General features: G+C 35.5%; 4 protein-coding genes across 7 annotated transcripts; 2 read left to right on the forward strand and 2 right to left on the reverse strand.

Annotated features, from left to right (window-relative positions):
* LOC109356236 (uncharacterized tatC-like protein ymf16) lies at nt 2,925-5,001 on the reverse strand. The gene is made up of 6 exons (XM_019599567.1): nt 4,927-5,001; nt 4,768-4,832; nt 4,542-4,608; nt 4,156-4,265; nt 3,930-4,079; nt 2,925-3,686 (listed from the first exon to the last, which is right to left on the reverse strand). Exons 1-6 carry the CDS (start codon nt 4,999-5,001, stop codon nt 2,951-2,953), a joined length of 1,203 nt encoding a protein of 400 aa, XP_019455112.1. The 3' UTR covers nt 2,925-2,950.
* Nucleotides 11,179-13,951, forward strand: LOC109355949 (zinc finger CCCH domain-containing protein 48-like). 2 transcript variants are annotated; one of them, XM_019599249.1, is made up of 8 exons: nt 11,179-11,252; nt 11,559-11,993; nt 12,240-12,425; nt 12,529-12,630; nt 12,802-12,951; nt 13,275-13,454; nt 13,596-13,693; nt 13,779-13,951. In XM_019599249.1, exons 2-8 carry the CDS (start codon nt 11,568-11,570, stop codon nt 13,921-13,923), a joined length of 1,287 nt encoding a protein of 428 aa, XP_019454794.1. In that variant the 5' UTR covers nt 11,179-11,252; nt 11,559-11,567; the 3' UTR covers nt 13,924-13,951. The 2 variants fall into 2 exon arrangements, with proteins under 2 accessions (XP_019454794.1, XP_019454795.1); XM_019599250.1 differs by lacking the exon at nt 13,596-13,693 and having other exon boundaries at nt 13,779-13,927.
* On the forward strand, nt 14,981-17,507 carry LOC109355956 (cytochrome c oxidase assembly protein COX19-like). 2 transcript variants are annotated; one of them, XM_019599258.1, is made up of 4 exons: nt 14,981-15,114; nt 16,191-16,279; nt 16,537-16,634; nt 17,164-17,507. In XM_019599258.1, exons 1-4 carry the CDS (start codon nt 15,105-15,107, stop codon nt 17,258-17,260), a joined length of 294 nt encoding a protein of 97 aa, XP_019454803.1. In that variant the 5' UTR covers nt 14,981-15,104; the 3' UTR covers nt 17,261-17,507. The 2 variants fall into 2 exon arrangements, with proteins under 2 accessions (XP_019454803.1, XP_019454802.1); XM_019599257.1 differs by having other exon boundaries at nt 15,005-15,114; nt 16,188-16,279.
* LOC109356967 (VHS domain-containing protein At3g16270-like) lies at nt 18,865-26,164 on the reverse strand. 2 transcript variants are annotated; one of them, XM_019600632.1, is made up of 5 exons: nt 25,724-26,164; nt 22,277-23,023; nt 21,737-21,892; nt 20,376-21,275; nt 18,865-19,313 (listed from the first exon to the last, which is right to left on the reverse strand). In XM_019600632.1, exons 1-5 carry the CDS (start codon nt 25,928-25,930, stop codon nt 19,272-19,274), a joined length of 2,052 nt encoding a protein of 683 aa, XP_019456177.1. In that variant the 5' UTR covers nt 25,931-26,164; the 3' UTR covers nt 18,865-19,271. The 2 variants fall into 2 exon arrangements, with proteins under 2 accessions (XP_019456177.1, XP_019456176.1); XM_019600631.1 differs by lacking the exon at nt 25,724-26,164 and adding an exon at nt 23,945-24,387.

Raw genomic sequence — 27,665 nt, forward strand, 5'->3', positions numbered from 1 at the left:
GTCAAGGCGCCTTTTATACGTCTCACACAGATCATGTGCCTTGTTTTGAATTCCGTCGTTTTGGGGGATGGCGCTAGACCTGCAACCGCATTCACTCGATCTACGACTTCGAAGACATCAACTGAGGGAAGAACGAAAACGGATTACTTATTTGCTAAAGTGTAATATAAATAGGGGAGTTAAAGAGTATCAAGACTAAGCCAATGCTCCTTCCACGACTAAGACAGACACGAACCGGGCCACTAGGGGTTCTTACACGAGAATGGATTACCTGAAGGCCGACTAGTTGCATTAGTAAAACCTACACGCTACCTCTCCGCTTCCTCATGGAAGAAAAGAAGGAATAGCAAATTAGGCAATTACCGATTCGCAAGTCAGGTACAGGTTGAACTGCTAATAGAAGGCTTGCACGAGGAGAGAGCTAGACGGACTAGGGGAATGTGGCAAAGGCTGCTGCTTCATCAAGGAAGCGATAAGAGGAAGCTAGCTACCTTGATGAGGGGCAAAGACCGGGCCCTCGCTTCAACGAATATGCGGAGGGATAAGTTAGCCTACTACTAGGGGGTTACCTGCGGGACTCGCGATAGGATTTATGCCCAGCGGGGCCGGTTACACTGAGACACTACTTCGAATCCTTACGGGATGAAGAGCTAACGGAATGATTACCGAATCGACTTATATACGTAATGCAAAGCGGGCAGAGAAGCTTAGACCGCTGAAGAAAATTATAGAGTAGGGAAGACAGTAAACTTAATCAACTCCCTATACGAAAGAAATGAAAGAATGCGGGAAAGAAAAGAGTAGTAAAATAAACTTAAAGGAGAGTAATGCGCCAGGCAAGAAGCCGCTTACCAAACAAGAAGAAGATCGATAAGGGTTCACCCAACGGAAACCCGCGCTACAACCCAACCAGAAGAATCCATTACAAGACTTCAAAGACTAGCCGGAAACCCATACTCTCGCTTAGACGGGCATACGGAATCAGTCTCGTTAATTGGGAATTTATCTCTTAACGCGAATCCCTTCTTTTTTTAGAAGAGTCGCCCTTAATACCTGATATGCATCCCTTGTTGCTTGCTTTGCTTTTGGCTCATCCCGTGCTTGGTATCTTAGATAGATATGCGATATCACGTTCGATGTGCTCTTTCTTTATGAAAGATCTCTCCTCCCGTTAAGCACTCGGGTACAGGTAGACAGAGGAGTTAGAGGTTATGTAATTAGCTATATGTCCTTTTCTATCAGTACGATTCCCGTCCTTTGTCGGAAAGGGTGTCCACTCTTGCAACAGTCGTAATCGGTCTTTAAAGTATTCAGGACTCGGGCTATATGCCCTCTTTTCGATAGATAAATTTAAAAGCTCTCGGCGCTAAACATGCGAGAAAATGCTCTCTTTTAAGGCCTAGGAGTTAATTCAACTATAGCAAAGTATAGAGCAGCTAATTCCTTATTATCTCCTCCTTATGGTAACAGGAATCTGTCCAACCTCTATTGGTCATCTGGAAAGGGTCATCCCTTGCTTCTTCGATCCTCGGCCATATGTCCTCTTCAAGCTCTCCCTTTTTTGGTTTTGGTTGGGAAAGGCCGGGCGGAGCTGTGGATGCTGAGTCCTTTCCTTGGAGAATAGAAAGGATTCACTATCTCTGTCCCGAAGTCACTATTTGAACCAGTGAGTACTGAAACTTACAAACTGCCTCCAACCGTCAAAAACGATTAGGCTTCCATTTCAGAATAGGATCTTTTATGTAGCCCAACTCTTTTAATTTGGATAGATCCGGAGGACAGGACCTTGGCCTTCTTGCATAGACTTGGGCTTGCTTTGATGATGGGTAGGCTTGTCGTGCTTTTGCCCTTCTGTGGGCTTTCATCGAGGCTGGAAGACCAAGATGCGAATCACATGCTTATCAAATAAAAAATGGAATCATTTTCAGGGTTTCAGATATAAGATAGTGAGGCTTTGCCTATACGAAGAATAGGCCTTCCCTATCTATAGTACTGGGGCTACTAGGCAATCGGACGGACTTTTCCCACTACCGGGACGACTATTGACTTCCTTACTTAAGGACTTAATGATCCAGGGAGGAAGCAAGTCTAGAGAGAAGCAGAAAATCAAATAAGGTATAGAGCACCCTACATACCTTGCTCAGAGAGAGGCAAAGACAAGTGCTGTTGAGGTACCGGTTCAACCAAGTGCCCAAGCAGCAACAAGAAGTTAAATACGGCTGAAGACATATATTTAACCCGGGCCCAGAAAAGAATCTGACATTAAGTCCAAAGATCCGGGGTAGGGATGATTGACACGTTGATTTTAGTACCCCTTAAATGATATGGTAGGTTTTTATGTTTTTGTGAAAGCTCGGCTCCTGTTATTGCTGATGTCCAGTCATCCACATTTTAATTCCTTGGAAAAGAAGGCTAACTGCTTGTTGGCTGGGAGCTGTATGAGCGGTAAGTCCATTAGTTCGATGATTCTTCTTCGCCTTCATTTATATTGTTCAATAACTCTCCTAAACAAAGAGTAGGAATTTTCTAATCAAACGACCTAACTTATTGTTTTGTTCACGCTCTAAGGAAGTTACTTGTTCAGCTGTAAACTCTGCTGTTCTTGTTTACGACTCTACTGCTATTGATTAATCCGCTGGGATTGGAATGCTTGACTTGCTTTCAAAGCCTTTCTAGGCTAACTCTTAACTAAGTCCCAACAACGGCTAGCGAAGAAACTGTAGGGCTTAAGGCAGCGAATGACCTGAGGGTAGGCAACTCAATAGAATAATAAAGCAGCCTGGCTTCAAGTCTAGGACTTCCTAACTGCTTTATTTATAAGTCTTCTTTGTGTTATAATACGGGAATGAATCGCATATGTTGGTTGATAATTGCTCGGGAATTCATTGATAGTTACTTTGCCAGGTTCTAGGGGGCTACTCTTATTTTTTGTCAATCGAGCCGCTTTCCCTCATTCCACTCGTCCAGCCTCTTCACGAACTTGTACAATCGATGCCACAAAGATAGTCAACTCTATTATCGAAGAAATAAGGAAAGGGGCGACGATTTGGCACCAGATATCCGGAGGTGTGGAAAGAGCAGCGGTGAGAAGCGGAAAAACCATCAAAAAACGACGATTGTTCGTGAAGGTTTCCACAGAAAGACCCCTTGGTTCTGGCAAACAGATAAAAATTACAGGTACCTGAGAGCATACCGATGGAATGAACGAAATACGAACAGTTAGCATAATATGGTCATAGATCTTAGGTTGTAACTTGATCATGAGCGAATTTGTTGATGTTGCACCCACGAAGTATAGAAAGTACCAAACATTGGGAACTACCCGGGGAAGAGTTAGGAACAGGAAAAAGGAGAAGCGAGAACCACTTAAATAGAGGAATCGATTGTATTTATTCCTTTGTTCCCCATAGCAACTGGGGATCAAAAAGCACCAAATTTGATGACTTATTAAGGGAAAGACGAAGTAAGAACATGCTATTGAAGACGTTGCAACATATGTCGGGGAGGCCTCCGTTGATTGTGTACAAACAAAATACGAGTCCAAAGACAGGGTAAGAAAGGGTTTAGCTAATGGAGATATTAACTCTTCCGGGAACCAGTAACGCGTAAACCATGTCAAACCAAGACCGATCAATATCCGAACGGAACGGATTCGAACTTCTCCTAGAATAGTTTCCGGTGCGAAATAAAATTAATACATAGGAGATATATGAGTAATTCAAAGGATAAATATAAAGATTTGATAGGATTAAGGTAGCGGTAGTATATTTGAAGAGGAACTAGCTTTGACTTTCGCTATCTGATTTGAAGTGCGAAAGCTCTTTCAAAGAATAGCTGTTAGAGAAGAGATAGATCTTACGTAAGCCAAAGGCTATTTAAAGAGCTTCTATTTCACCACCTTAAAGGATATTTGGGGTCTACGCATTCACCAAAAAGAACTGGCACCGGGTGAAGTAAAGTAATAGCCCCCACGACAATGTTCATTGCCTTCACCACCAACTACTCGTACTCCCATACCGGTAACACCAGTCAAGAAGGTAAGGCAGATTCTATAGCTGCTGATTCTAGCACAACCTCTTCTTAAAGAACCCATTCTTCTTAAACTTAAAAAAGACTGAGGTTATTCCCACAGCTGATAATTTATGGAATCTGCACCTTCCACCAGGAGGATGCAACTTCTCTTGTCTATTCTTTGACAGATTACTTGCCCCAGGAATGCTTGCTGTCAGCAGTGAAGGGGCAAAGGGAAGGTGACGAAGGGAATCCTACTATGGCACTCAGACTAATTCAGTCTATTTGGCGACTATTCCTACTGCAACTACTACAGCTACTGCAGTCAGGAAGGCTCCAATAGTACCGGTGAGTCGGGCAAGTAGGTAGACTAGCCAAAAAGGAAATAAAGAGAAATCGATCGTAAAAAAAAAGAAGTAGGTTCAAACGTGTTACCGCTTCCGGAAGTTCTTCTACCCCATTACCTTATTGTTTAGTTAGAACCGGAATCCCTATACCTAAAGCTACTGATTCAGATTCTGTTATTAAACCTGAGCCTTCTGAAGAGTCCATGTCCCTTTAGCCGGTGGAGCTGGTTCTAACCTCTTCTTTCGCTTACTGCTTTAGGAATATCAAGATTAGTCCACTACTAGAGAAAGAGCCCCTGTCTTTGGCGCCTAGTCTTCAAGTTCTTCTTCAATGTCAATTGTAACTAACTTACTCCAATGCTTTCTTTCACTCCAATGCCACCTCGTTCCTATCTTATTTTGACAATACCGGAACATCCTCTGCGCCGTGCCCTGGATATGCCATTTCCGCCTAACCCGAATCTCTTGACTGAGCTGCATTTCCAATCCGTTTAGTCGGTCTCGTACCCTAGTGTATATCCCTTGTTTGCGTAACACTCTTGATATTGAAACCAGAGAATAAGCTTACCGCTCTAAGTCGATCTATTATTATCTTTCCCTCCAAACCTTCCTCCGTTAGTTTAGCTGCTCGAACCTGAACCATCGTGAATAGAACCAGCGCTTAAGGACAAGTAGGAGAAGAAGGCCGACGGGCTATTCCCTTGGGTACTTTACTACGCCAAAAAGCAGCGAGAAAGAATATGAATAGGAGTACGATTCTGTTGCCGAAAAGAGCTTCTTAGCCAATGAAAGACTCTCTCTCCTGCGCTAGTTAATCCTAACCTCTTCTTCCGCTTAAATTATTTATGAGTTCATACCCGGCTCCGATCTACGAATACCAGGAAAGATCTGATCAGGAAAAGCCTTTATCTTCGCCAAAGAATCCACCTCTTCCTTCTCCTTTGTACCGGATTAGAGAATTATAAAATTCCCTCTTTGCCTCCTGGGTCAACTCCTTGCTTTCATCGAGAATGTCATACTCTAAAATCTTACTACTCCCATAATTTATTTAAACGAGCCTGAGGGATGTCTAGGATTCCTTGCTTTAACTTGATCCTGATCGCTAAGCTCTACTTCTCAGTCAATCCCCTTTTTGTTGTTCATGGCTTTGAATTTACTGTAATGCTTTTATTTTCTGTAAAGATCTCGATGACCGCTTAATTCATCTTTCCTTTCCCGCTCCTGAATGAGAAGTGGTTTTTTTTATTCCTACGGTCTTGGCCTGAGAAAAGTTATCTCTGAAACTGAAAGCCTTTCGACTGAAAAGTTACCAATAGAATAGGCTTTAGAGTAGCTCTTTCCAAATAGGTCGAGTAGCCATTTATATTTATATAATGAATTAAAAGGAGCAGAATAGTTGGGATTCACACGCACAGCCTTATCCTATGAGTCCGCCTATGCTACGCGCCTGCCTTTGAGAGCCTTTCCGCTGGTTCCCTTCGTCGGCGTCATCGAACCACGTTAGCAATCCAGAATAACTGGAAGCTCGAAACGACCGGTCAAAGGAATTGATCCGTTTAGTTATGTTCTTCTCCTAGTTTTATAGCACACCCATGTAGAGGGATCTTTCCGACGCTAAGCGCGCTGCATCTCCTGTCCAAGTTCGGACGAAGAAGATCTTGTCCAAGCTTGCATCCTTCTTATGCCATTGGGAATGGAACATCTCTCCACTTGTTAGTGGTAGAAATTAAGGACTCTGTTGCAGGTTTTGGTTGATTAAAGAATCCTCTCAAAAGCCCATGTTTATTGTCAAAAACGAGACCTTTACGGGTCTTATTATGAAGGCTTGGCTCCTTGTACCGGCGTGCCCTCCAAATGCGTTATATTGGGCTTTTGAGGAGACCTGATTTGTCAACAACGGGTCTTGGCGCCTTGGCTGCTGCTTAAACAGGACATCCTCTAAGAAGCCCGTGTATATTAGTAAAATATGTGACTTTCACAGGTCCGATTGCTCTTTGCTGAAAAAACAAATGGAAAGTTGGCTCATAGGGCTGGCGCTGGTACTCTGCGGAAGATGCGTGAATTGGCCTGCTTTTTCCCTTTCATCAGTATGCGCGAGTTGCAGGGCTTCAAGCTGCTTTGACATATCGGGTGCAGGATTTGCTTCTATCCCCTTACCGAATTCTCTGTAATTTTCTGTAATATTTAGTGTTGTAAGATGTTGTAATAAATGTTATAGTTGAAAGAAATTCCACCTCCTCCTTTTCTCATCCCTTAGCTCTTTGATGAGCTCTTCGAGAGTAATGAAATAGGCGTAGGCTCAATGACTCTTGAAGGTGAATATCGCTCGCAATGGCCACCCTGATAGTTGAACCCTTCAACGGAAAATTTCGTATGCTAGCTCCAATGAGTAGTAGAGGAAAGCTCGGCCCCTTCTCACTTAAAGGGCGTCCTACTTGTCTCGTCTTTTAAGCCTGCTATGCATCCTTGCTCCATCTACCATTCCTTACAATCCATTTCTGGTATGCCCGCTGCTTCGTCCAAAATTACTGAAAATAAATCCTATCTTTATTGGGATCATACCCCCTTGGACTTTATTGAAATCCAATTTTTTTTTTCTGTTTTATTTGAAAACCTGGGCTTTCAATGGGACCATGCCTTGGATTTCAATCCGAGATCATCCCTTGGGGTTAGTTAATTCTCTTGCTTAGTTGATCTCTTGCTTAGTTTATTCCATTTACTGCCCCTCTTTTGCTTGATGAAAGACATCCCGGCAAAGGCCTTGTATATTAGTAAAAAAAGGGAACTTTCATGGGTCCGATGGCTCTTTGACTGGTGTGCCTGAAAATGTGATTGATAAATGGGCTTTTGAAACTCGATTTGTCGCAACAAGATGTCTCCGCCTTTTCAAGTAGGGATCCTCTCTCAAGTCTTATGATCCTCCATTGCTGCTCGGTAGTGGCCTAAGGCTCCATGATGGATCTTCTGCGCTAAGGCTAGCATCTCATCCCATCTTTCATCTTATTGCTTTGAGCTATCTTCGGGAAAGTGTAAAAGTCTAACCTGCTGCTCCTTTCTTTCACATAAAGAACTTAGTGCCTTTTGCTCTTATCTTTCTGTGTCCATTGATCCCCCGCCCACTCACATTCTCTTTATCGAATCCTTCTAGGCAGATAGGACCACTCCTGCTTGCTCTTGGCCTTGGCTGCTTAGAGACATTCCTTTAGTTCGTCTTAGAGAATGGAATTAGTAATTCCATTTTAGTCTTATTGTAGGTCGGTCATCTGTTCCATTTAAAATTCCATCTCTTGTTTGCTTTCTGGTACCGGTTTAAGTTCCGTTGTTCAAATAAATATCTACTATGTCAGGCTTCCCTTCCCGGTTGTCCTGTCCTCTTCAATCCGTTGTTCTTCTGTATGAGGAAAACGCGAAGAATTGCCATTTTATGAGCTTGTAAGGCCCAAGTCCCCGAATAAAGGGGGGAAGGCAATAAGTAGGCTTAGCTATTGCTATGCTTGAAGGGCTGTTTGCCTTTATACGGCTTGGTTTCGCTATCGCGATTTAGTCTAAGAAGAAGAAGCCAAACCGAGCAAGCTCCCTCCTCCGGATCTCGTCCAGCTTAGCCGGAAGTGAGGGTGCTTCAGTCTGGTCCAACTCTAGTTGGATCAGACTAGTATAGCGGGGTTCGATCCCCCCAAAAACTTCCGAAGAAAGGAAAAGGAGGGCGCCATTTAAGCGGCTCATCCTATGCAGCGTCAGTGGATCTGTGATTTCGCCAGGTAGGTGGAGCCGCTGGTGGTTCTTTGTCTCTTTGGCCTTTTGTTGGCGCTCTAGTCGACCTCTTCTCTTTATCCATTCCACATTCCACTTTCTGTAAACCCCTGACTCTGTGTCTCGCGCTTTTCAGCCTGAATTCTATTCCCGTAATTATTTTATGAAACTACATACCTTCAATTAAGATCCCACTCGTAATTAAAATAACACCGCTTGTTTCTCTAGTCATAGAGAATAGCTCTATTCCTCTTCTTTTGTATATAATCATGTTTTTTTTTTCTTTTTATCTCATAGGGGGAATACCGCGGATAAAATGTGGATAATATGGATACGGAACGTATCAAATCCTCAACCTTCTGCATGAGTTTAGTTTTATCCATAGAAGCAGAACTAGGCATTAGTTCAAAAAGTCTAAAAGACCCTAATGTTACAGTACCCTTGGAAGCTACCAAATCATCCAAAAATTTGAATCTTATAAAATTAGGATGGAAGGCCTTAATGTTAGGACTATCCATATTAATTTTATTCATATAAAGAAGGTGTGCAAACGCTGATCGAATCAACGGTTCCATTATAGGATCATATAGCTGATTAGCAGGTACTTCACATTCATTATCACTCATACTCTTCATTCTATCTATAAAGGCTCGGACTTCAAAGTCAGATAATAAAGGAAAAGAAAGACCTTCTTCTTTATATATTTCTTCGATCAATAACAGAAACAATTCCATTTCTTTCATGCCAGTTTAACACACATTCATATTTATTTTCATTTACTTAAATAGGGATGCACTAAGTTACTTACCAACACTTTTTCCCGCTCCTCTGCCTAAACAAAGATGAAGTGGAAGGAAATTTTATTGATAAGACCTTATCAATTGTAGCCAATATCTTATTACGAATAATTCCGACAACTTCAGGAGAAAAAGAGGATTTCACTTATTACAGAGATGGTGCGATTTGATTCTCTTTATTTTATTTTATTTACATTTAGCGATCCCAATCTTAGGAAAAAAGACACATTTTCGGAGAGAAAGAAAGGTCTACCATCAAGTGATATATTTTTTCCTTTTAACAAATTGTATAAGTAAAAGTTGATATTGTCCTATTTATTGATTTTTCAACATTAATGTTAGTAGAAAAATATGTATATATATATATATATCTAACTTTACTGGTACGTAGTTTAATCAGTGAATTACCAGTTAAGCCATTATACCACTATATCAGTATTCTGACCAGTTTAGTAACCAGTACGATATTAATAATATTGCTTTAATATATTGTCTATAAAAGCCATTATAAATGAAGTCATATGTTCTAGACATGTTGCATATTAAAATACTGAAATTTCTTATCTACCACTATTTGTATAGTAATATTTAATGCAGTGTTGTTAAAACTGTATCAGTTAACAAATTAGTCAGGGTACTGGTATAGTGGTTCAACTGGTGGTTCAGTACTGGTGCCTATAACAATTTTTTTCTCAAATAGGTACATACTCAAATTTATAATTCATATTTATAATCTACTCAAAATTCACATAAACAAACAACTTTAAGTCTTTAACAAATTCAAAATTTAAATTATAAAACATATATCAATATAAAAGTATCACTTAACAACCACAAAATATAAATAAATGACACAACTTCACAACTCATTCTACAAAACAAATAAATTTGAAGTTTTAACATTAATTCAAGAGTATGTGGTACATAGGTAATACAGTTTTTGGGACAAAAAATATTGTTAAATATGAGTCTAAGATTCTATTGAGTTGGTTAATTTGACTTATAATTTTCTCAAGCTGGATAGTTGCTCAATTTGCCTACAAGTCCACAACACAATCATATATACCTTGTTTTCAATTTTATTTGAATGCAACCAGGTCTACGTGAAAACTAGCTAAGATTTTTCTCTGTTGCATTAAGAACTTGCTGATGCTAAGGAAGCATATATATTTTATAAATTATACTACGAAGGCTAAATCTCATTGAAGAATTGTTTGCATTGAAAACAATTATTATATCATCATATAGAATTAGATTCATATCTAATGAGTTTTAGTGAAATTTTACAAACTATTTTAACTTTTCTACAACTACATAAACCCCTAATTTTTTTTTACTTTTATTACACTAATCACCTCTGTATGAGAAATAAATATAATTTTTTAAACAAAAAATGTGATAAATGCAATTAAGTTAAACAAAACATGGTATATTATGGAGATAAGTCCAAATAATATACAAAACAATGTATCTTTATTATTTCTTGTTACAAAATGCATCAACAATTCTAAAGAGATATTGTTTAAATCGCTCTTATATTGTATCGTAACGAACCAAAAATAATAAAGAAGTATTGACTCATATATTATTTGGACTTGTCTCCACGATATAGCATGTTTTGTTTAACTAAATTGTATTTATCACATTTTATGTTTAAAATATTACACTTATTTCACGTGCAGGGGTAGTCACTGTAATGAAAATATAAAATTTAGGGGTTGTATATATGTAAAATAGTGAGAGATGATTTGTATAATTTCGCTAAAATTCAATAGATAATAGTATAATTTATTCAATAGTTATAGAGTTGTGGGCACAAAAATTTATCTTTTTAAGTTTCATTATATTTTATTCACATAAGTGGATTGATCGATATTTATTTTTAATGGGCAATGCGGGCGGCTCGTATGGATAATTTAAGAAAAAAAAGATTTTTTTTAATAAATTATTATATAATGTAATTTAATGTCTCAAAAAAATTGTGATATAATGTAATTTATGAAGTTGTAACGTGAGATTATTTAGTTTTAACTTATTAGGAAGATATATTAATTAGTACATAGATATAACGCTTAAGTTAAGGTTGTCCTCTTTTTTATTAAAAAAACAAAAGAGGTTGTTGTTTAGTTGCTTACGCGCCATAATTATACCCAAAAACACAATCACGCGCGATAATTATACCCAAAAAAGAATCACGCGCCATAATTATACCCAAAAAAGATCACGCGCGATAACTATATATATGAATGAGTCGCTGTAACATTCTTTCACTCACTACACTCTCTTACTCTCTCACTACACTCTAATACTATTCAATTCAATTCTCTTCTGCCTTTTCCACTTTCAGGTTTCTTTTAATCTTTTTCATTTTACTCTCTCTTTATGAGCTTTTATTCAATATGATTAGTAGATTTAGTTGATTATAATCGATGATTAAAGAAATTGTTATTTAAGTTAATCGTAGGAATCATTAGGTTTTATTAATTGATAATTAAAGAAACTGGGTGATTAAGGTAATCTTGGAATTATTAGGTTTTAATCTTTGAATTATTAGGTTTCTTGACAAGTTTCCATAGTTATGGGGTTCTGATCATTTGAAAAAGCACGAAAAATAATGAACTAGTTTTTTGATACTGTGTTTTTTCTTCTTCAGAGAATTACTATGGATATAAAACCAGTACAGAGGAATGAACAACATTTTGGCCGGAAACCATGTTCTTATTGGTTAGCTGGGAGATGCAATAGAAATCCTTGCAGGTTTCTGCATAGTGTAACACCATCGTCGTCGTCATATTATACTCCTCAGTATAATAAACCCAAAAATGCTTATCGGTATACAAGGAACCCTCATTCTCATTACTCTGATGAGAAGACGACAACGAACCCCAAGTATAACTCAAAGGCAGTGACGGTTAGAGAGACCAACAAAACCGGAGATGAGAAGAGTGTTACAAAGAAGCCATCACAGACTCTGTGTAGATATTGGGTGAATGACAATTGTGTAAAAGGTGACAATTGCCAGAATTTGCATTCATGGTTTACCGGTGATGGCTTTTCAACATTAGCAAAGCTTAAAGAACACAAGAAGGTACTACTTCAATTATCCGAATACTATGATTGTGTTTGACTAATTTTGAACTCATTACTATTTAAAGCCACAGAGTGTTATAAGTTTATACTGTTGAAGTTGGGAACTAAGAACAATGACATATTATACCGGGTGTGTATGGTAGGATGATTTTAAGACATACCTTTTTTCTAAAATTTCCAGCAAACACTAAAAATTGTGTGGCTTCTATTTTTATAGTACTTAAATTGCATTTTTTGGCAACAGGTTGTCACTGGGATTACAATTCCAGTAGGATCGGACAAACTTTATTCTGGAAGCACTGATGGAATAGTTCGGACATGGGATTGCCATACTGGTCAATGTACTAATGTGAGAAATTGTGGTAGCGAAGTTAATTCTTTGATCAGTGAGGGTCCTTGGATTTTTGTAGGTTTAAACAATGTTGTCAAGGTAAGCTTTTACTTCATTCCTCATTTTGTTTCACTGCATGGTCATTCCTTATATATTGTAGCATTATATATAAGCTGATCATGTCACTGTGGTTGTTGTGAAGGCTTGGAATATTCAAACTTCTATGGAGTTTACTCTTGATGGACCTAGAGGAAAAGTCCTTGCGATGGTTGTTGGCAATGATATACTTTTTGCTGCAGCGCAGGTAACTACTCATACAGCAGTTTATGGTTCTCATGTAACCAGTTCACACGTCCTTTTATTTTTGTTAGATAGTAATAGTTTTGTTCTTCGACCAGAATTTTCTCTAGCATTTTAAACAGTTTTTTTTCTGCCATCAAATGATTTACGTAGCATCTGATCATTTGAATTGCAGGATGGTATTATTTCTGCATGGAGAGGCAGTTCTGATGCTAATTCTCCTTTCGAATTGGCTGCATCACTCAGTGGCCACACTAAAGCTATAGTGTGTCTGACGGTCGGTGGCAAGATGCTTTTCTCAGGATCCATGGACCATAGCATAAAGGTAAGTCTATTTTCCGTCAATGAGGAGTTTCTACCTCTACAGATTTTCAAAGGATGTTTGATTTCACTAGATTGCAGATTGGACAAATTTGAAATCATTTAATTATCACTTTTTCGTACTGTGGTAGCAATTTGCATTCTTGGTCTGTCTTTTTTGTTCAACCTTGTAACAATACATTAGTGTAGTTTTTGTAAATTGTTTTACATGTGTATGAGGAAAATCCAATATGTTTTACAGTGTTTTTCATGTTAGCTACACAATTGCTTGCTGTTTCTTTCAACACTCTTACTTGTCTGAGAACAATTTGTTATTATTTTCTTCAGGTTTGGGACCTTGATACATTACAGTGCAAAATGACCCTTAATGGGCATACTGATATGGTAACATCCCTTATTTGTTGGGATAGTTTTTTGCTATCAAGTTCATCTGATTGCACGATTAAGATCTGGGTCGCCACTGAAGAGGGTACTATAAAAGTGGCATATACACACACCGAAGAAAATGTAAGTCTCATAGTCAGTGTAACGTCTATTTATAAGTATGATTTTTGTTTTGTTTTTGTCAAATATCATTTGGTTGTTATTTTCATTTGTATAAATCAAGCTGAGATTCGCCCAATTAATATTGTTATTACTTCATTATAGGGTATTCTTGCACTTAATGGGATGAGTGATGCAGAAGGGAAGCCTATTTTGTTTTCCTCCTCTGCAGATAATTCAGTTCGACTATATGAATTGCCATCGTGAGTGAACTTAAACTCGCTGTCTTGTTTTGTATATATGTGTTCTGTCACAGCCCTTTGACCTTGTATATTTTTAACTGTGCAGATTTTTAGAAAGGGGTCGCTTATTTGCAAAACAAGTAGTTCGATCGATTGAGATAGGTCCCGAGGGCCTCTTCTTCACCGGAGATGGTACCGGCTTGCTGATGGTGTGGAGATGGTTGGAAGTGCCCAAGGTGGCATCGTCATGAAAATGATATTATGCATTTTCCCTCCTCTCATGGCAGTGATGATAAGGATGAATTTAGTTCTTTGTTCCTGAGTTGTGAGGAACATTGGTATTGATTGTGATTTGTAAATGGAAGTAAATATGAAATGAAAATAGCTGATTCCATTTTTTTTCCTCATTCTATTCATTTTTACTCACAAATGTAACCTCAATTCATTGAAGGATGAAAAATTATTTCATGATTTAACTTAATCCAAATTATTCTGAGTTGTATAGTGCTAATATTGCAAGTTCACAATGCAAGTTCCTACACTGATGAGTAGCAAATTCTAAATCTCTCTATTAAATAAAAATGGAAGAATAAATGTATGTATTGATATTATATGAGTTTTATGCACTATTACTATATCTTTTATCATTCATGTTTAATTATTAAAACTTAAAAAGTAATACAAATAAATGAAGAATGATGTATTGACTATATATAATTCATACTGAGCATTTGATAATCTTATGTATTATTATTTTTTACCTCATTTCTCCGCTTTCTTTGAATTCAAATTTCAATATGCATAGTGATTTTAATGAAATTGTATTTAATTTTTTACATTATTTATTCTTAAACTTAGTGCATAACTTTAAATATTTATGTTTCTGTGACAAAGAATAATGCTTTGAAAATTGGAACGTAGTAACCAGTTCAACCATATAATCGAGGAATTAGTCCCCAAATTAATATGATGTAACAATTGTATTGGTTATGTATTTATTTAGGTCCAAATTGATCCTATTGATCAATTTTTAATTGAATCATATTGGTCATATTATTCAGTTTTTATTTTAAATTATTTTTTAGTATATACATGAATTATGTATGAGTTTTATATATTATCATTAAATCATCTATTATTGATATTTAATTATTATTGACTTTTTAAAAAATATAATTTAAATGAAGGATAGATAATGAAACAGATATATATAAATCTTTGAAAATATGTACCAGTGAAAATTACAAGTACAGTATTTAGTCGTTTAGCATTGAGAGGGGGAGAGAGAGAGAGAGAGAAAAATATTATAGTGGATGCCCAAAACTTATCGTTTTTATAGTGCAAAAAAGTGAAAACCGTAAAACTCAATATTTATTTTGTCCCTGATTCACTCTCGCCGCCGGTAACAAATTCATTCAATAGAAATCTAGAAATGAGTGCAGGTATTTTACTTTTCTATCACCCTCTTTCAATTTTCATCATTACGTTATCATAAACAATTACCCATATGTTTTTACCCGCAAAAATTGTTTCTTTTCGTTCATTTAGATTCTAGGTTTGTTAGCTCAGTTTAAATTCCTTTCTTGTTTCAAGAAAAATTTGGTCTTTATTTTTCACATACGTGTGTTTCAAGTGACCCTCCTCGTATTCCAACGAGTTATATAAGGTGGTTTGATGGTTAGGCTGAAGAGTTTAAGGAACAAAGTGAAGAAGGTCAAGAGTTCGAGTCTCACTCGTGACAAATACTAACATACTAATATTTGTCTGTAAAAGAAAAATAGATGCAATGATAAGGTTACCTTGTGATGTAGAGGTCTAGGGTTCAAATACGGGGAAAACTTATTTGTTTGCGAGGTTAAGGTTGCGTATGTCTATCACACCCTCAGGTTCCAGTAGATGGAACTGGGTCGCCCTTATATATGTGTTTCGTGTGAATGATCGAATTGGTTGTTGAAAGAAATGGGAGCACTTCACATTAGTTCTTGTAAAAAGATGATGCTACATTTTTTTTTGTGTGTGAGCAAACATCAAATTTATTCTGAATTGTGAGTTTATGCAATGTCAATAATGGCCACTGAATTACAAAAATGTCAATTTGGCCCCTGAGTTTATGCAATGTCAGTCAATTTCGTATAATTTTTTTGGCGGGGACCAAATTAACCGATGATAACAATCTCATGACCAAATTCGCGCTTTATATTTTAATCCTCTAAACTGTAAAAACAAGGGACCAATTTGACTGATAAAGGAACACCAGTTTAACTGGATTTTTACACCTTCAGGGACTAAAATGTGGGTTTTCTTCAATCAGGGACTACTGTGAGATTGTTCACATCTCTCAGGGACAAATTTAGTTAACCACTCCTTGAGTTTCTGTGATGAATAAGTGTGTTACTTCCATGTCTAGGATTCAAAACAATGATTTTTGTTTCCTTTGTGGTTGTCGATTTGCTAAAATAGTACATAAGTTCTTGATACTTATTACTTGGTTTATCACTGTCTGAAACTTGTGAAATAGGTGGTGCATTTGGTGGCAATAGGGGGCTCCGACCAATGCCTCCCGAAAAGGGAATATTCCCATTGGACCATATGCATTTGTGTGACCTGGTAATTATGCTCCTCTGAAGATGAGTTATGTTATTTGTACGACCAATCCGGATAACTTTCATGACAACTTTACATTTTAAAATTCATCATTCATTATAAAAAGTAAAATTGTCTTGAACATTGTCAAGAATGACTTTTCAAATAGCATTTTTGTCAAGATATGTTTATTCCGGGAAGAAATAGGTCCTTGCAAGTTGTGTATTGTTTCAGAATTCAGATTTTCAATTCTACCAACGTATCTGTTGGCCTCATTTCAGGAGAAGAAAGAATATCTTCATTGTCTAAAGACAGCATCTCATCAGTCTGAAAAATGCAGGGATTTCTCCAAGAAATACCTTCAGTGCCGCATGGAAAAGTAAGTTGCTTTCACTGTATTATGCACCATATCGGTTATAGTATTTGGTGTTAAAATAGGGTTATTATTGCATCGATGATTGAATCCTGTAGTTCTCTACTAGGTTCCGTTATTAAAATCTTTCTACCCACACAGTAAAATTGAAGAAATTTTGTGTCTTCATTGTTTATTTTGTTGATGCCTATAGTTTTTTTTACCCTTAGAATCTTTTTTATTTGTTCTCTTTGCATAGAAGCTTGACAAATTAGTAGTCACTCATACTAGTCCATTGCCATGATTTATCTAATTGTATACCAGATTTTGCAATGAAATGGAGTTTCATCTGATATAATGCAAAGTAATTCTCATGATAGTATTTGATAGAGATAAGTCGAGAATTGTAATCAGATTATATTGATACATATATCATTCACTATGTATCATTGTTATATTGATACTAGTTTTGGTTTATATGGTTCTTATGTTTGTTTCAACTGAGTTTTGTCATAACTAGTTTTGTCTATGAACTAATATGATTGGCATCTTTCAGAAACTTGATGGCGAAGCAAGACCTGGCCGAACTTGGTTTTAAGGGAAGTAATGTAGAAAATCATGATGAGACAATTACTGAGAGGATTGATAATTGAGACAAATGAACCCAAAGAATTAAGAGTGTAGATTACATTTTTGAGGTTTTGGTAGTATCATTCTTTCCTATGTCATTCATTTTCTTTGATAATCAGATGTCTAACTATGCACTTAGTTTGAAATGGTATGAATTGGATAGCATGCCTGTGAAAAAAATGATGGAAGAGTTTGTTGCATCTTCTGAATAAGATTTATGACTATAATTATATGGAAGTATATAACAAATGCAATGAGGCATTTTATTTTTGGGCTGTTGTTTCTTATGACTATTGCAGAGAGCAAAAGGCAGTGATATTAGGAATTTTGAGTTCAGAACAAGTTTTGCCAATATTGATTTGAGAATCATTTGTAATTTCTTCTGTACCTTAAGCACCAAGTTGGAACCCACAAGTTTTGGCACAAATATTTAATCATTGTGCAAAGTACAACCATAATAAGGAGATCGGATATCACATCTCAACCCAAAATCTTAAGGGTTTGGTTTGTTTTTGAGTTGAGTTTTGAAGGGAAATGGAAAGAAATGAAAGACTTTAGAGTTATATCACAAGTGTATTTCAATAATTCTAAAGCCTTTCCTTCTTCTCTATTACTTTATGAAAATCAATTCACAAACGGATCTTAAGACATTATGTTTATGAGTTCATTCATTTCTTTACTCATTCTTCCTCGAGGTGACTTACCAGTTATCATATTCAAACTTATTCCTAACATTTCTATTCAAACTTATTCCTAACATTTCTAGTAACCTAATTCTAGCAAGTTAAATGTGTAGATTATCTAATGTGTTACTAAAACCTCTTGATTGCATGTAGTTGCTCCTTATAGATAACATGGTTGCTCTAGAGCTAGCTAGTTGTAAGAAATGTTCAGCTTCAAGGAATGAAAGAAAGAACCTTGAATTACAGAACATTGGACAAAATTGTTTATACCCTTCAAAATGAAAGTGGAAAATTAAGAGATAAATTTTCAATATTACATTCATATGAATATCATCCTTCAAATTTTAACCCTACTCTAAAGGTATATTAACCTAATCATATAATGTACAATAAGGTAGAAACATATTGGAAGTATTTCAATGAACAATTTATTTTTCATCACTGCTGGGTGAGAACTTTAGGCCATGCAGCTACACTAGCAGTAATCAAGAATTATATGATATTCTTGGTAACCTTCTTATTGCTTTGTCCATCAAGGTTTTTTATTCATCTCCTTCACTATTGATGGTGTTTGCTATTGTAGGTAGATCTTTTGCTCTCATTCACTAGATTGCTTGGATGTTGTAAAGCAACTAAAGTAAATTTGATGGATATGGATCCAGTCATAGATGTTAGACTTCCCAAACTCCATTAGGTAGAAGTCTCGTATAGTAAACTACCTTTTTGGTGAATAGTCATGACTCATGGGAAACCATTTCTCCAGTACGGTTCAGTCTCAGTTTAAATTTGAGTCTGTATTTAATCATTCAAGCTTCATATAATCTACATGTCTTTTCATAGTTGTTATTTTCCAAGAGTTTAAGCTAAGGTTTCTTTTCCTGTATACCAATAAAATTATCTATGACTACTGTCATTAAATCTACCCTATTAAACTATCATGTTGTCTCATAAATATAATGAATACATATAAATTGAGGCATAATATTCAAGATACAAGAGACACAAACAACAAATATCATGTAAGAGGAATAGTACTTAGTGCCTGAATTACAGTTTCAAAATCTAAAACTATTAACTACATACACAAACACAATGAGGGAAATAAAACACTACTCAACATTCTCATTCTCATTCTCAATTATATCCAAAATATTGAGAAGTGGCAGCCATATTGAACCTCTTCTTCCATGTCCAAAATGTTCTCATTTTATTATTAACATGAATGCTCCATCATGGTAAGAGAAAATTAACTTTTTTTTCCACATGGCAAACCAATCTATAAACCATTCCATCTATTAATCCAACACCAGAACACTGCAAATATCCTTCACAAAAGCACATCATTGAAATTTCAAATCACTCTCTTTGGATCACGTGCGGAAGAAATATGGTCCTACAAGCATGAAACAAGTGATCAAGCAACCAAAGCATGAATCAATTCATCCATCAATGAAAAGAAAAGTCCCTACAAGTAACCATGATCTAGCAAAGTAAATTATCCACACTGGCTTTTGGTTTCAAGATATTCAATTATGAATTTCTTTTTTTCTTTCTTTGAACTGCTGGTACTAGTAACAATTTTATGATCCAATTTATTTAGCACCAAGCATAATATATATGTATAAATCGAAGTAAGACGAAGTACATGAAGTGTAAGTTTAGGAAGAGGTAGACAAATACTACTGCAGAGGTAGAAGTTAGGGATCATATGATACCACAAGTCACTAGATTTAAGTATCTTGGATCAATTATACAAGATGGGGAAATTGAGGGAGATGTAAATCATATGACTTAAGCGGTATGGATGAAATGGTGGAGTGCATCAGGCAACATATGTGATAGAAATGTGGCACTCAAACTTAAGGGGAAATTTCATTGACAACTATAAGATTTACGATGTTATGTGGGAATGAATGTCAGACAGTAATGTTACCAAGAGAATAAATTGAATGTAGGAGAGATGAAAATGTTGCGTCGGATGAATAGACACACAAGAGATATAGGATTAGGAATAAATGCATTAGGCAGAAAGTTAGGGTAATTCCTATTGTAGAAAAGATGATATAATCACATCGTAGGTAGTTTTGACATATATGGAGGAGACCGTTAGCAGCCTCAGTAATGAGAGTATATCAAATAGAGATTAGTCCAATTTCTAGAGACAGAGGGAGGTCAAGAAAAACCATAAGCGAAACAATTATGAAAGATTTAGGAATCAATACTTTGTCAATGGATAGAATGGCTTATGGTTTCTAGATGTTCAATTATGAATTTCTCGTTTCAAGCCTATGATTCATAAATGGTCTGTATAACCAAATGGTCTGTTATGAAACAAAACACATTTTAAATGATTTAATTTCATTCAAGTGGATTGTATACCACAATGCAGTAAATTAAACCAGACCATTAAGAAAAAGTGAACCAATGGAAGATATGCATAAAGTATGTGACTTACTGAGATAAAATCAAAAGCTTTTGTATCTTCTTTCTTTGAAGTGTTGATCATTGAGCTAGGAGTTTGTGTTGAAAAATTTGGTTGAAATATGTCCGGCAGAGTGGTTCTTCCGCCTGTTCCAGCACTTTGAGCAACACCATCATTTTGCATATTGGCATTACTAAGGTGTTGGAAATTGGCCATTGTTGCCAGGAATTGCTGCTGAGCCAAGAGACCCATGGCACCATAATTAAGAGGCTGCGAGGAATATGGGTGGTTCAACATAATACCAGGTTGTATATTGTAAGGTAGATGACTAGTAGGAAACATGGGATTTACGTTGAACCCAACTGTCTGAGAGCCCAACATGCCACCTAAAGTATTGTCGGGGGCATGATTATTTAATCCTGAAAATAAAGATTCAGATTGCACGGAAGGCGTTGTTGCTTTCTGCTTCATACTTGAGGTATTTTCATCCATTGACAAACCAGACATTAAATCACTAACAGACTCTTTGTGATTTCCTTGCTCAGAATTGGAAGCAAAAATGTCAAAAGGTTGAGGATTATCCTGTTTAACATCACCAACTGTCATCCCTGAAAAGAGATCATCTGCATGTTCTTTGTTCTCGCTAGTAAGAAATGATACATCTGCAAAAGGGTCGTTGTCATTTTTCAGTTCATGACTAGCTCCAACAGAGCCACTAAAATCTCCAAACAAATCGTCGACAAGAGGTGTAGATGATGTCGAATTGCCCAAGTTTTGATCATCTGTAAGCTTTGTAGTATTGTGATAATCGTTTGAATCACCAGTGTCTATCAAGTCAGGCAACTCAGCAACATTAGTTCTGTCTACCTTCACAGTCTTCTCCGAATTAATAGTAGAGTTCTTTGGCTGGTCTCCCCCTAAAAGATTAAGAACCTGTCGAACATGAAGCCAAGTGCCAATTAAATTAAAAGGGATGGTCTTAATTTTATTATCTGATATTGCCAAGTGTTAGAAAATAATCAATGTAATAGGTCTTTTATTAGCATTAGTGGATATGAGCTTGCACAAATAAGCAGTAGTAATAGTACTTAATCTAAATAGTAATATAAATAAGTGCAACAGGTTATTGTATTTATGTAAACCATTCTTTCATCAAATATATCATATTTAGTCTGTCAACAATTAAATTTTTAGAGTAATATATAATCTGTAGTTTACTACAAACTAGTGATCTATATTGCCAACTTGTGGACTCTGAGTGACCAGATTTTCCTCTTCCTAGTTCACCAGGTTTTTCATTACTGCAGGATTGGCATAAGCGTAAAATGTGAGAACCAACAAGGATAAGAAATTTTCATGCAGTAACTACTCATTCAGATTGATTATGAGGGTACCTTGATAGCCTTTTCCCTTAAAGAGGCTTGGGGGGATTCAGAACATCTTAGCACCACATCTTTATTTTCAGTGAAGTAAGATGCCACACGTGAAAAATTATCATCATCTTTCTTTCTAAGGATGGACTCAAGGACACAAACAGCTTTCATGCGAACCTGAAAATATAGTTAAAAAATGCAGTTATTATATGAAATGCTTGCATAAAAAACCATATTTAACAAAAATGATACCTAACACATCATTATTCACTGCCTTCACTTGTATGTGCACTGATGCATGCAAGGTTTAATAATACTAGGGGGGAAAGATATTTATGCTTACATAATACATAACCCATAGAACATTAAAATTCACCCAGACAGGAAAGGTGTATGTAAGTTCACGCCATATTTTGATCACAAAATACTTAGAAAAGAAAATTAATCTGAAGTTCTGAGCAACTCATTTGTATAAACAAGTGCATGTCTGTGTAATTGATATGGACATCCATGTATGAATTCATAGTTTTTTTGCAAAAAAGATCAACAATAGAGACATGCCTGCCACATTGGAGCTTGGAGCTTTAATTCAAGAGCATGACCTAAAGCCAGAGCATCCAACTTCGTGGCCTCTCTTAGGAAAACTTGAATGGCATCTCGAGTGGGTTGTAGGCGTAGACCTCCCGAAGTTACAATTGTCTCCAACAATGTATCCTCTCTTGTTTTACCCCCTGAATAACTTGCACTGGAATCCCCGTTTGATACTTCTGTAGTAGTTACTCTTGAATCCGGATTCCAAGGACCACTAGGTTGATTCTTTGGAAGTCCAAAACTACTCTGAGTTTCATTACGAAATGCAACTGGTTCATATTTGTCGCCATGTTCTGTTTCTATGGTCAATGACCTTTGAAGGTTTGGACCTCTGTAGTTTCCAGAATCATTCTTCATCAGTGAATGTCCCTGTGTTAAGCTATTAATTCCTTGCTTAATTGATGCACTTCCAATACCAACCACCTCACTGATGAAAGATTTCTTATCTCCTGATGATGGTTCGAAGTTTGTATTTCCAAACCCTTGTATCCGCCTATTTACATCTTCAGCAGGTGCTGGCTTATTGTCTTCCGAAAACATCACAGCGATCGCCTCTTGAGCTGTGTCTCGTACAGCCTTATTTAGTGCATCACCCTTCAAAGGATCCAACTGACCCTTGTAGTGTAATAACTGACGAACTGCCACTGAATGTCTCTGCATTTCCCTTCTGAACTCTACACCGGACTTTCCAACCACATATTTTATCAATCTTAAAGCCTGCCAAAGTTAAAAACAACAGAGTACAGTGAGTTTAGACATACAACACATGCATTTGTCATACATTTCTGATACTGAAACCATTATGATCCTATTCTTTTATATCCCCACTCCAAACTTGTATGATAAAGAAAGAGGTACGGTCAGAGTTAGAGCCACTACAATGAATTATGCAAATATAGCAACAAATACAACAATTAAAAATTGGGGAAATTAGATTGACCTCCCTTGAGATCTGACATAATTAAATCCAATATTCTCTTATATCAAAAGCTAAACCCTCCTTAAGAGAGGCCAATATATTTTCACTCATAATCCTTTAGAAGAAGCAAGTGTAATGACAGTATAAACCTCTAGGGAGGTTGGTGTAATTTGAGAAAGAAGAGGAGCACCAAATCTAATTAAGTCAAATATCGAGAAATCAGTTTAACTTCCTCTTAAATTTAGGAAGTTCTTAGGTGATAAGCTCATACTACAAACAATAACGACGACTAAGCCTTAATCTCACTAGCCATGGTCCGCTACACGGATCAGACTATGGATCGAATTACACTTCAATGCTCTATCATATATCATCATGTTCATCAGCATGATAACCCCATCCTGGTGAATTAAAAAATGGATAACTCACAACCTATGCAACAATAGATTGATGTGAATAACAGAAAACCATTAAAAAGGTGGAAAGTATGTATTTTCACAATTACATTACTCAATCAACAACCAAATCTTACAAATTACCTAACCAACTATTTCTCTATCTCTACAAAACAAAGCAATATGAAACCCAAAATTTCAATAAAAAAAAATCAACCACCTCTTTCTTATTCTATGCTTTCAGCTATTACAAAACACCTCATCAATCAAAAATCAAACTTTGAAACACCCAGATCCAATTTCACTAAGGAAACAATTTATTACCTTCTGTTTCACAATTGGGCTTTTATGTTCCAAACGTTTTAACACAAACTCAGAAACCTCCTTCACAATACTAACATGCGAAGAACGCAAAAGCTCGCAAATTTCTTCCAATTTGTACACGGGCGTTACTTTATCTTCATCTGAGGTAGCTGAATCGATCAACCTCGATCTCCAATACGATTCCACCGCTCTTCGACTCGATTCCATTTTCCCCCAAATCAATTTCAATTCACAACCCTAATTATAGAGAAACCTAGAAACTTAGATTGAAAAAGAGATTTGTGGTCACAAATGCGTTAATTATTTGAATCAAAACGAAGCAATAAAGAAATTTATTAACAATTGAAGAATCTAGAAGTGTTGAGATTAGGGATTTGTGAAAATTTGAAGCATGAATGAAAGAGAAGAGAGGAAACTAAAAAATTTGGTTGGAACAAAAAAAAAGTGTTACTATGAACACAAAAATGAAGGAATAGCCATTCGATATTGACACCTAATTGGACTGATATCAGATATCCCAAATTGTGTTTGTTCTATGTTGTAAATCAATCAAATGTTTCATTTTATTATATTTTACTTTTAAAAAATTTATTTTTTTGGGACAGATAATAGAACACTGTTAGGTACAAATATCTCCATTCCACGTAATTATTGAATAATCAATCAATGACGTTTCCCTATTTTCTTATTGGATGTCTAGTTTGTAGTTTTATTTATTAAATTGTTTTAGGACATAAAATCGATTCATAACTTATACCTAAATATATTAACAAAAGGTTGGTCTAATGGTATTAGATACAATTAAATTATTTAGGAGAGTATATTTTTTATTTTAACATATTTTATCAATCTTAAAGCCTGCCAAAGTTAAAAACAACAGAGTACAGTGAGTTTAGACATACAACACATGCATTTGTCATACATTTCTGATACTGAAACCATTATGATCCTATTCTTTTATATCCCCACTCCAAACTTGTATGATAAAGAAAGAGGTACGGTCAGAGTTAGAGCCACTACAATGAATTATGCAAATATAGCAACAAATACAACAATTAAAAATTGGGGAAATTAGATTGACCTCCCTTGAGATCTGACATAATTAAATCCAATATTCTCTTATATCAAAAGCTAAACCCTCCTTAAGAGAGGCCAATATATTTTCACTCATAATCCTTTAGAAGAAGCAAGTGTAATGACAGTATAAACCTCTAGGGAGGTTGGTGTAATTTGAGAAAGAAGAGGAGCACCAAATCTAATTAAGTCAAATATCGAGAAATCAGTTTAACTTCCTCTTAAATTTAGGAAGTTCTTAGGTGATAAGCTCATACTACAAACAATAACGACGACTAAGCCTTAATCTCACTAGCCATGGTCCGCTACACGGATCAGACTATGGATCGAATTACACTTCAATGCTCTATCATATATCATCATGTTCATCAGCATGATAACCCCATCCTGGTGAATTAAAAAATGGATAACTCACAACCTATGCAACAATAGATTGATGTGAATAACAGAAAACCATTAAAAAGGTGGAAAGTATGTATTTTCACAATTACATTACTCAATCAACAACCAAATCTTACAAATTACCTAACCAACTATTTCTCTATCTCTACAAAACAAAGCAATATGAAACCCAAAATTTCAATAAAAAAAAATCAACCACCTCTTTCTTATTCTATGCTTTCAGCTATTACAAAACACCTCATCAATCAAAAATCAAACTTTGAAACACCCAGATCCAATTTCACTAAGGAAACAATTTATTACCTTCTGTTTCACAATTGGGCTTTTATGTTCCAAACGTTTTAACACAAACTCAGAAACCTCCTTCACAATACTAACATGCGAAGAACGCAAAAGCTCGCAAATTTCTTCCAATTTGTACACGGGCGTTACTTTATCTTCATCTGAGGTAGCTGAATCGATCAACCTCGATCTCCAATACGATTCCACCGCTCTTCGACTCGATTCCATTTTCCCCCAAATCAATTTCAATTCACAACCCTAATTATAGAGAAACCTAGAAACTTAGATTGAAAAAGAGATTTGTGGTCACAAATGCGTTAATTATTTGAATCAAAACGAAGCAATAAAGAAATTTATTAACAATTGAAGAATCTAGAAGTGTTGAGATTAGGGATTTGTGAAAATTTGAAGCATGAATGAAAGAGAAGAGAGGAAACTAAAAAATTTGGTTGGAACAAAAAAAAAGTGTTACTATGAACACAAAAATGAAGGAATAGCCATTCGATATTGACACCTAATTGGACTGATATCAGATATCCCAAATTGTGTTTGTTCTATGTTGTAAATCAATCAAATGTTTCATTTTATTATATTTTACTTTTAAAAAATTTATTTTTTTGGGACAGATAATAGAACACTGTTAGGTACAAATATCTCCATTCCACGTAATTATTGAATAATCAATCAATGACGTTTCCCTATTTTCTTATTGGATGTCTAGTTTGTAGTTTTATTTATTAAATTGTTTTAGGACATAAAATCGATTCATAACTTATACCTAAATATATTAACAAAAGGTTGGTCTAATGGTATTAGATACAATTAAATTATTTAGGAGAGTATATTTTTTATTTTAAAGTTTATATCATTCATGTATCATGTGTTTTTTATTTGTCAAAAAATATAAAATTAATATATATTTAATTCATATTTTACTTTTTTAACCAATGAGAAACATATGATATATGGAGTGATATAAACTTTGAGACATAAGATGTGCTCTCATTATTTAGAAAGATAAAAAAGCTAAATGTTCAATCGTTGGAAACGATATTTGTTCGGAGAACTACTCATGTATTCAGAAAAAAATTAATTTCTTACTTAAAATGGCAAGAGATACATGAAAAAAATCAATATGGAGAGGTCAAAGAGTTTGGATTATACTTTAGGAGACTTGTTAGACAACAAAGTAGAAATAAGTAGTACATCTCATGTTGAGTATTCTATATATAAGATTTTCCCTTTGAGAACATTAGATGTTATTTTCATCTATATTTTTACTGGTTGGAAAAAATAATATATCTCATAATATAAGAATATGTTTTATTCTCTAATAAATAAGAAATACATGGAGTGATACAAAACCATTTCCTAATTTGACTTCTATTATAGTTTGCAACAAACCAAAACTACAGCTGGCAGTGCAAAAAGAAAACATGCTGAATACAAGTGAGGAAATTAGAAATTAAAAATTGGTTTTTACTATATTCATATATAGCCTCAAGGCTTTATTTTATTTAACAAAATAGTTGGCAGATTTCAATTAGTAAGTAGTTAGTACACCTAAATCAATACATGTACCTAAGTTAGATTAGACAACATATAATTATGAGATATGAGATAAAGCATAGGAATCATAAATGATTTTAAAGTTTAGAGATCCAATTATTAAATGTAAGTTTTAATGGTTCAATTACAAATACTATTAAAATTTTGAGTAATCAAGCTGCAAAATTTGAAAGTATTGAGAGCTATTTAAAATTTCCCAACTAACTCGGTTACTTATACATTATTTTAACTAATTTAAAATAATTGTCAAATTTATTAATGGTTGATGAGTGTGAATCTATAGTGTAAAAACATACTAACTCGTGAGGCATATGAGCTTGGTAATTCTTTTAATTAAGTTCTATAATTTCAAAAGCTCAGATTTTTAGATTTAGAACAATTGTGTTTCTTGTTT

Source organism: Lupinus angustifolius, chromosome LG09 (assembly GCF_001865875.1).
Source record: "Lupinus angustifolius cultivar Tanjil chromosome LG09, LupAngTanjil_v1.0, whole genome shotgun sequence".
In the NCBI taxonomy this organism is placed as follows: Eukaryota; Viridiplantae; Streptophyta; class Magnoliopsida; order Fabales; family Fabaceae; genus Lupinus; species Lupinus angustifolius.

Excerpts from the sequence above, each read along its gene's own strand:
- LOC109356236 (XM_019599567.1), bottom strand. The coding sequence starts at position 5,001 with ATGGTTCAGGTTCGAGCAGCTAAACTAACGGAGGAAGGTTTGGAGGGA. Across the intron at positions 4,833-4,926 it reads TAATAGATCGACTTAGAGCG|CTCAGTCAAGAGATTCGGGT; the intron begins GTAAGCTTATTC and ends TTGGAAATGCAG. Across the intron at positions 4,609-4,767 it reads ACGGCGCAGAGGATGTTCCG|TAAGCGAAAGAAGAGGTTAG; the intron begins GTATTGTCAAAA and ends TTCCTAAAGCAG.
- LOC109355956 (XM_019599257.1), top strand. Across the intron at positions 16,280-16,536 it reads ATATGCATTTGTGTGACCTG|GAGAAGAAAGAATATCTTCA; the intron begins GTAATTATGCTC and ends GCCTCATTTCAG. Across the intron at positions 16,635-17,163 it reads CTTCAGTGCCGCATGGAAAA|AAACTTGATGGCGAAGCAAG; the intron begins GTAAGTTGCTTT and ends GGCATCTTTCAG.
- LOC109356967 (XM_019600632.1), bottom strand. The coding sequence starts at position 25,930 with ATGGAATCGAGTCGAAGAGCGGTGGAATCGTATTGGAGATCGAGGTTG. Across the intron at positions 23,024-25,723 it reads GCCCAATTGTGAAACAGAAG|GCTTTAAGATTGATAAAATA; the intron begins GTAATAAATTGT and ends TAACTTTGGCAG. Across the intron at positions 21,276-21,736 it reads TAAGGGAAAAGGCTATCAAG|GTTCTTAATCTTTTAGGGGG; the intron begins GTACCCTCATAA and ends CATGTTCGACAG.
- LOC109355949 (XM_019599249.1), top strand. The coding sequence starts at position 11,568 with ATGGATATAAAACCAGTACAGAGGAATGAACAACATTTTGGCCGGAAA. Across the intron at positions 11,994-12,239 it reads AGCTTAAAGAACACAAGAAG|GTTGTCACTGGGATTACAAT; the intron begins GTACTACTTCAA and ends TTTTGGCAACAG. Across the intron at positions 12,952-13,274 it reads CCATGGACCATAGCATAAAG|GTTTGGGACCTTGATACATT; the intron begins GTAAGTCTATTT and ends TATTTTCTTCAG.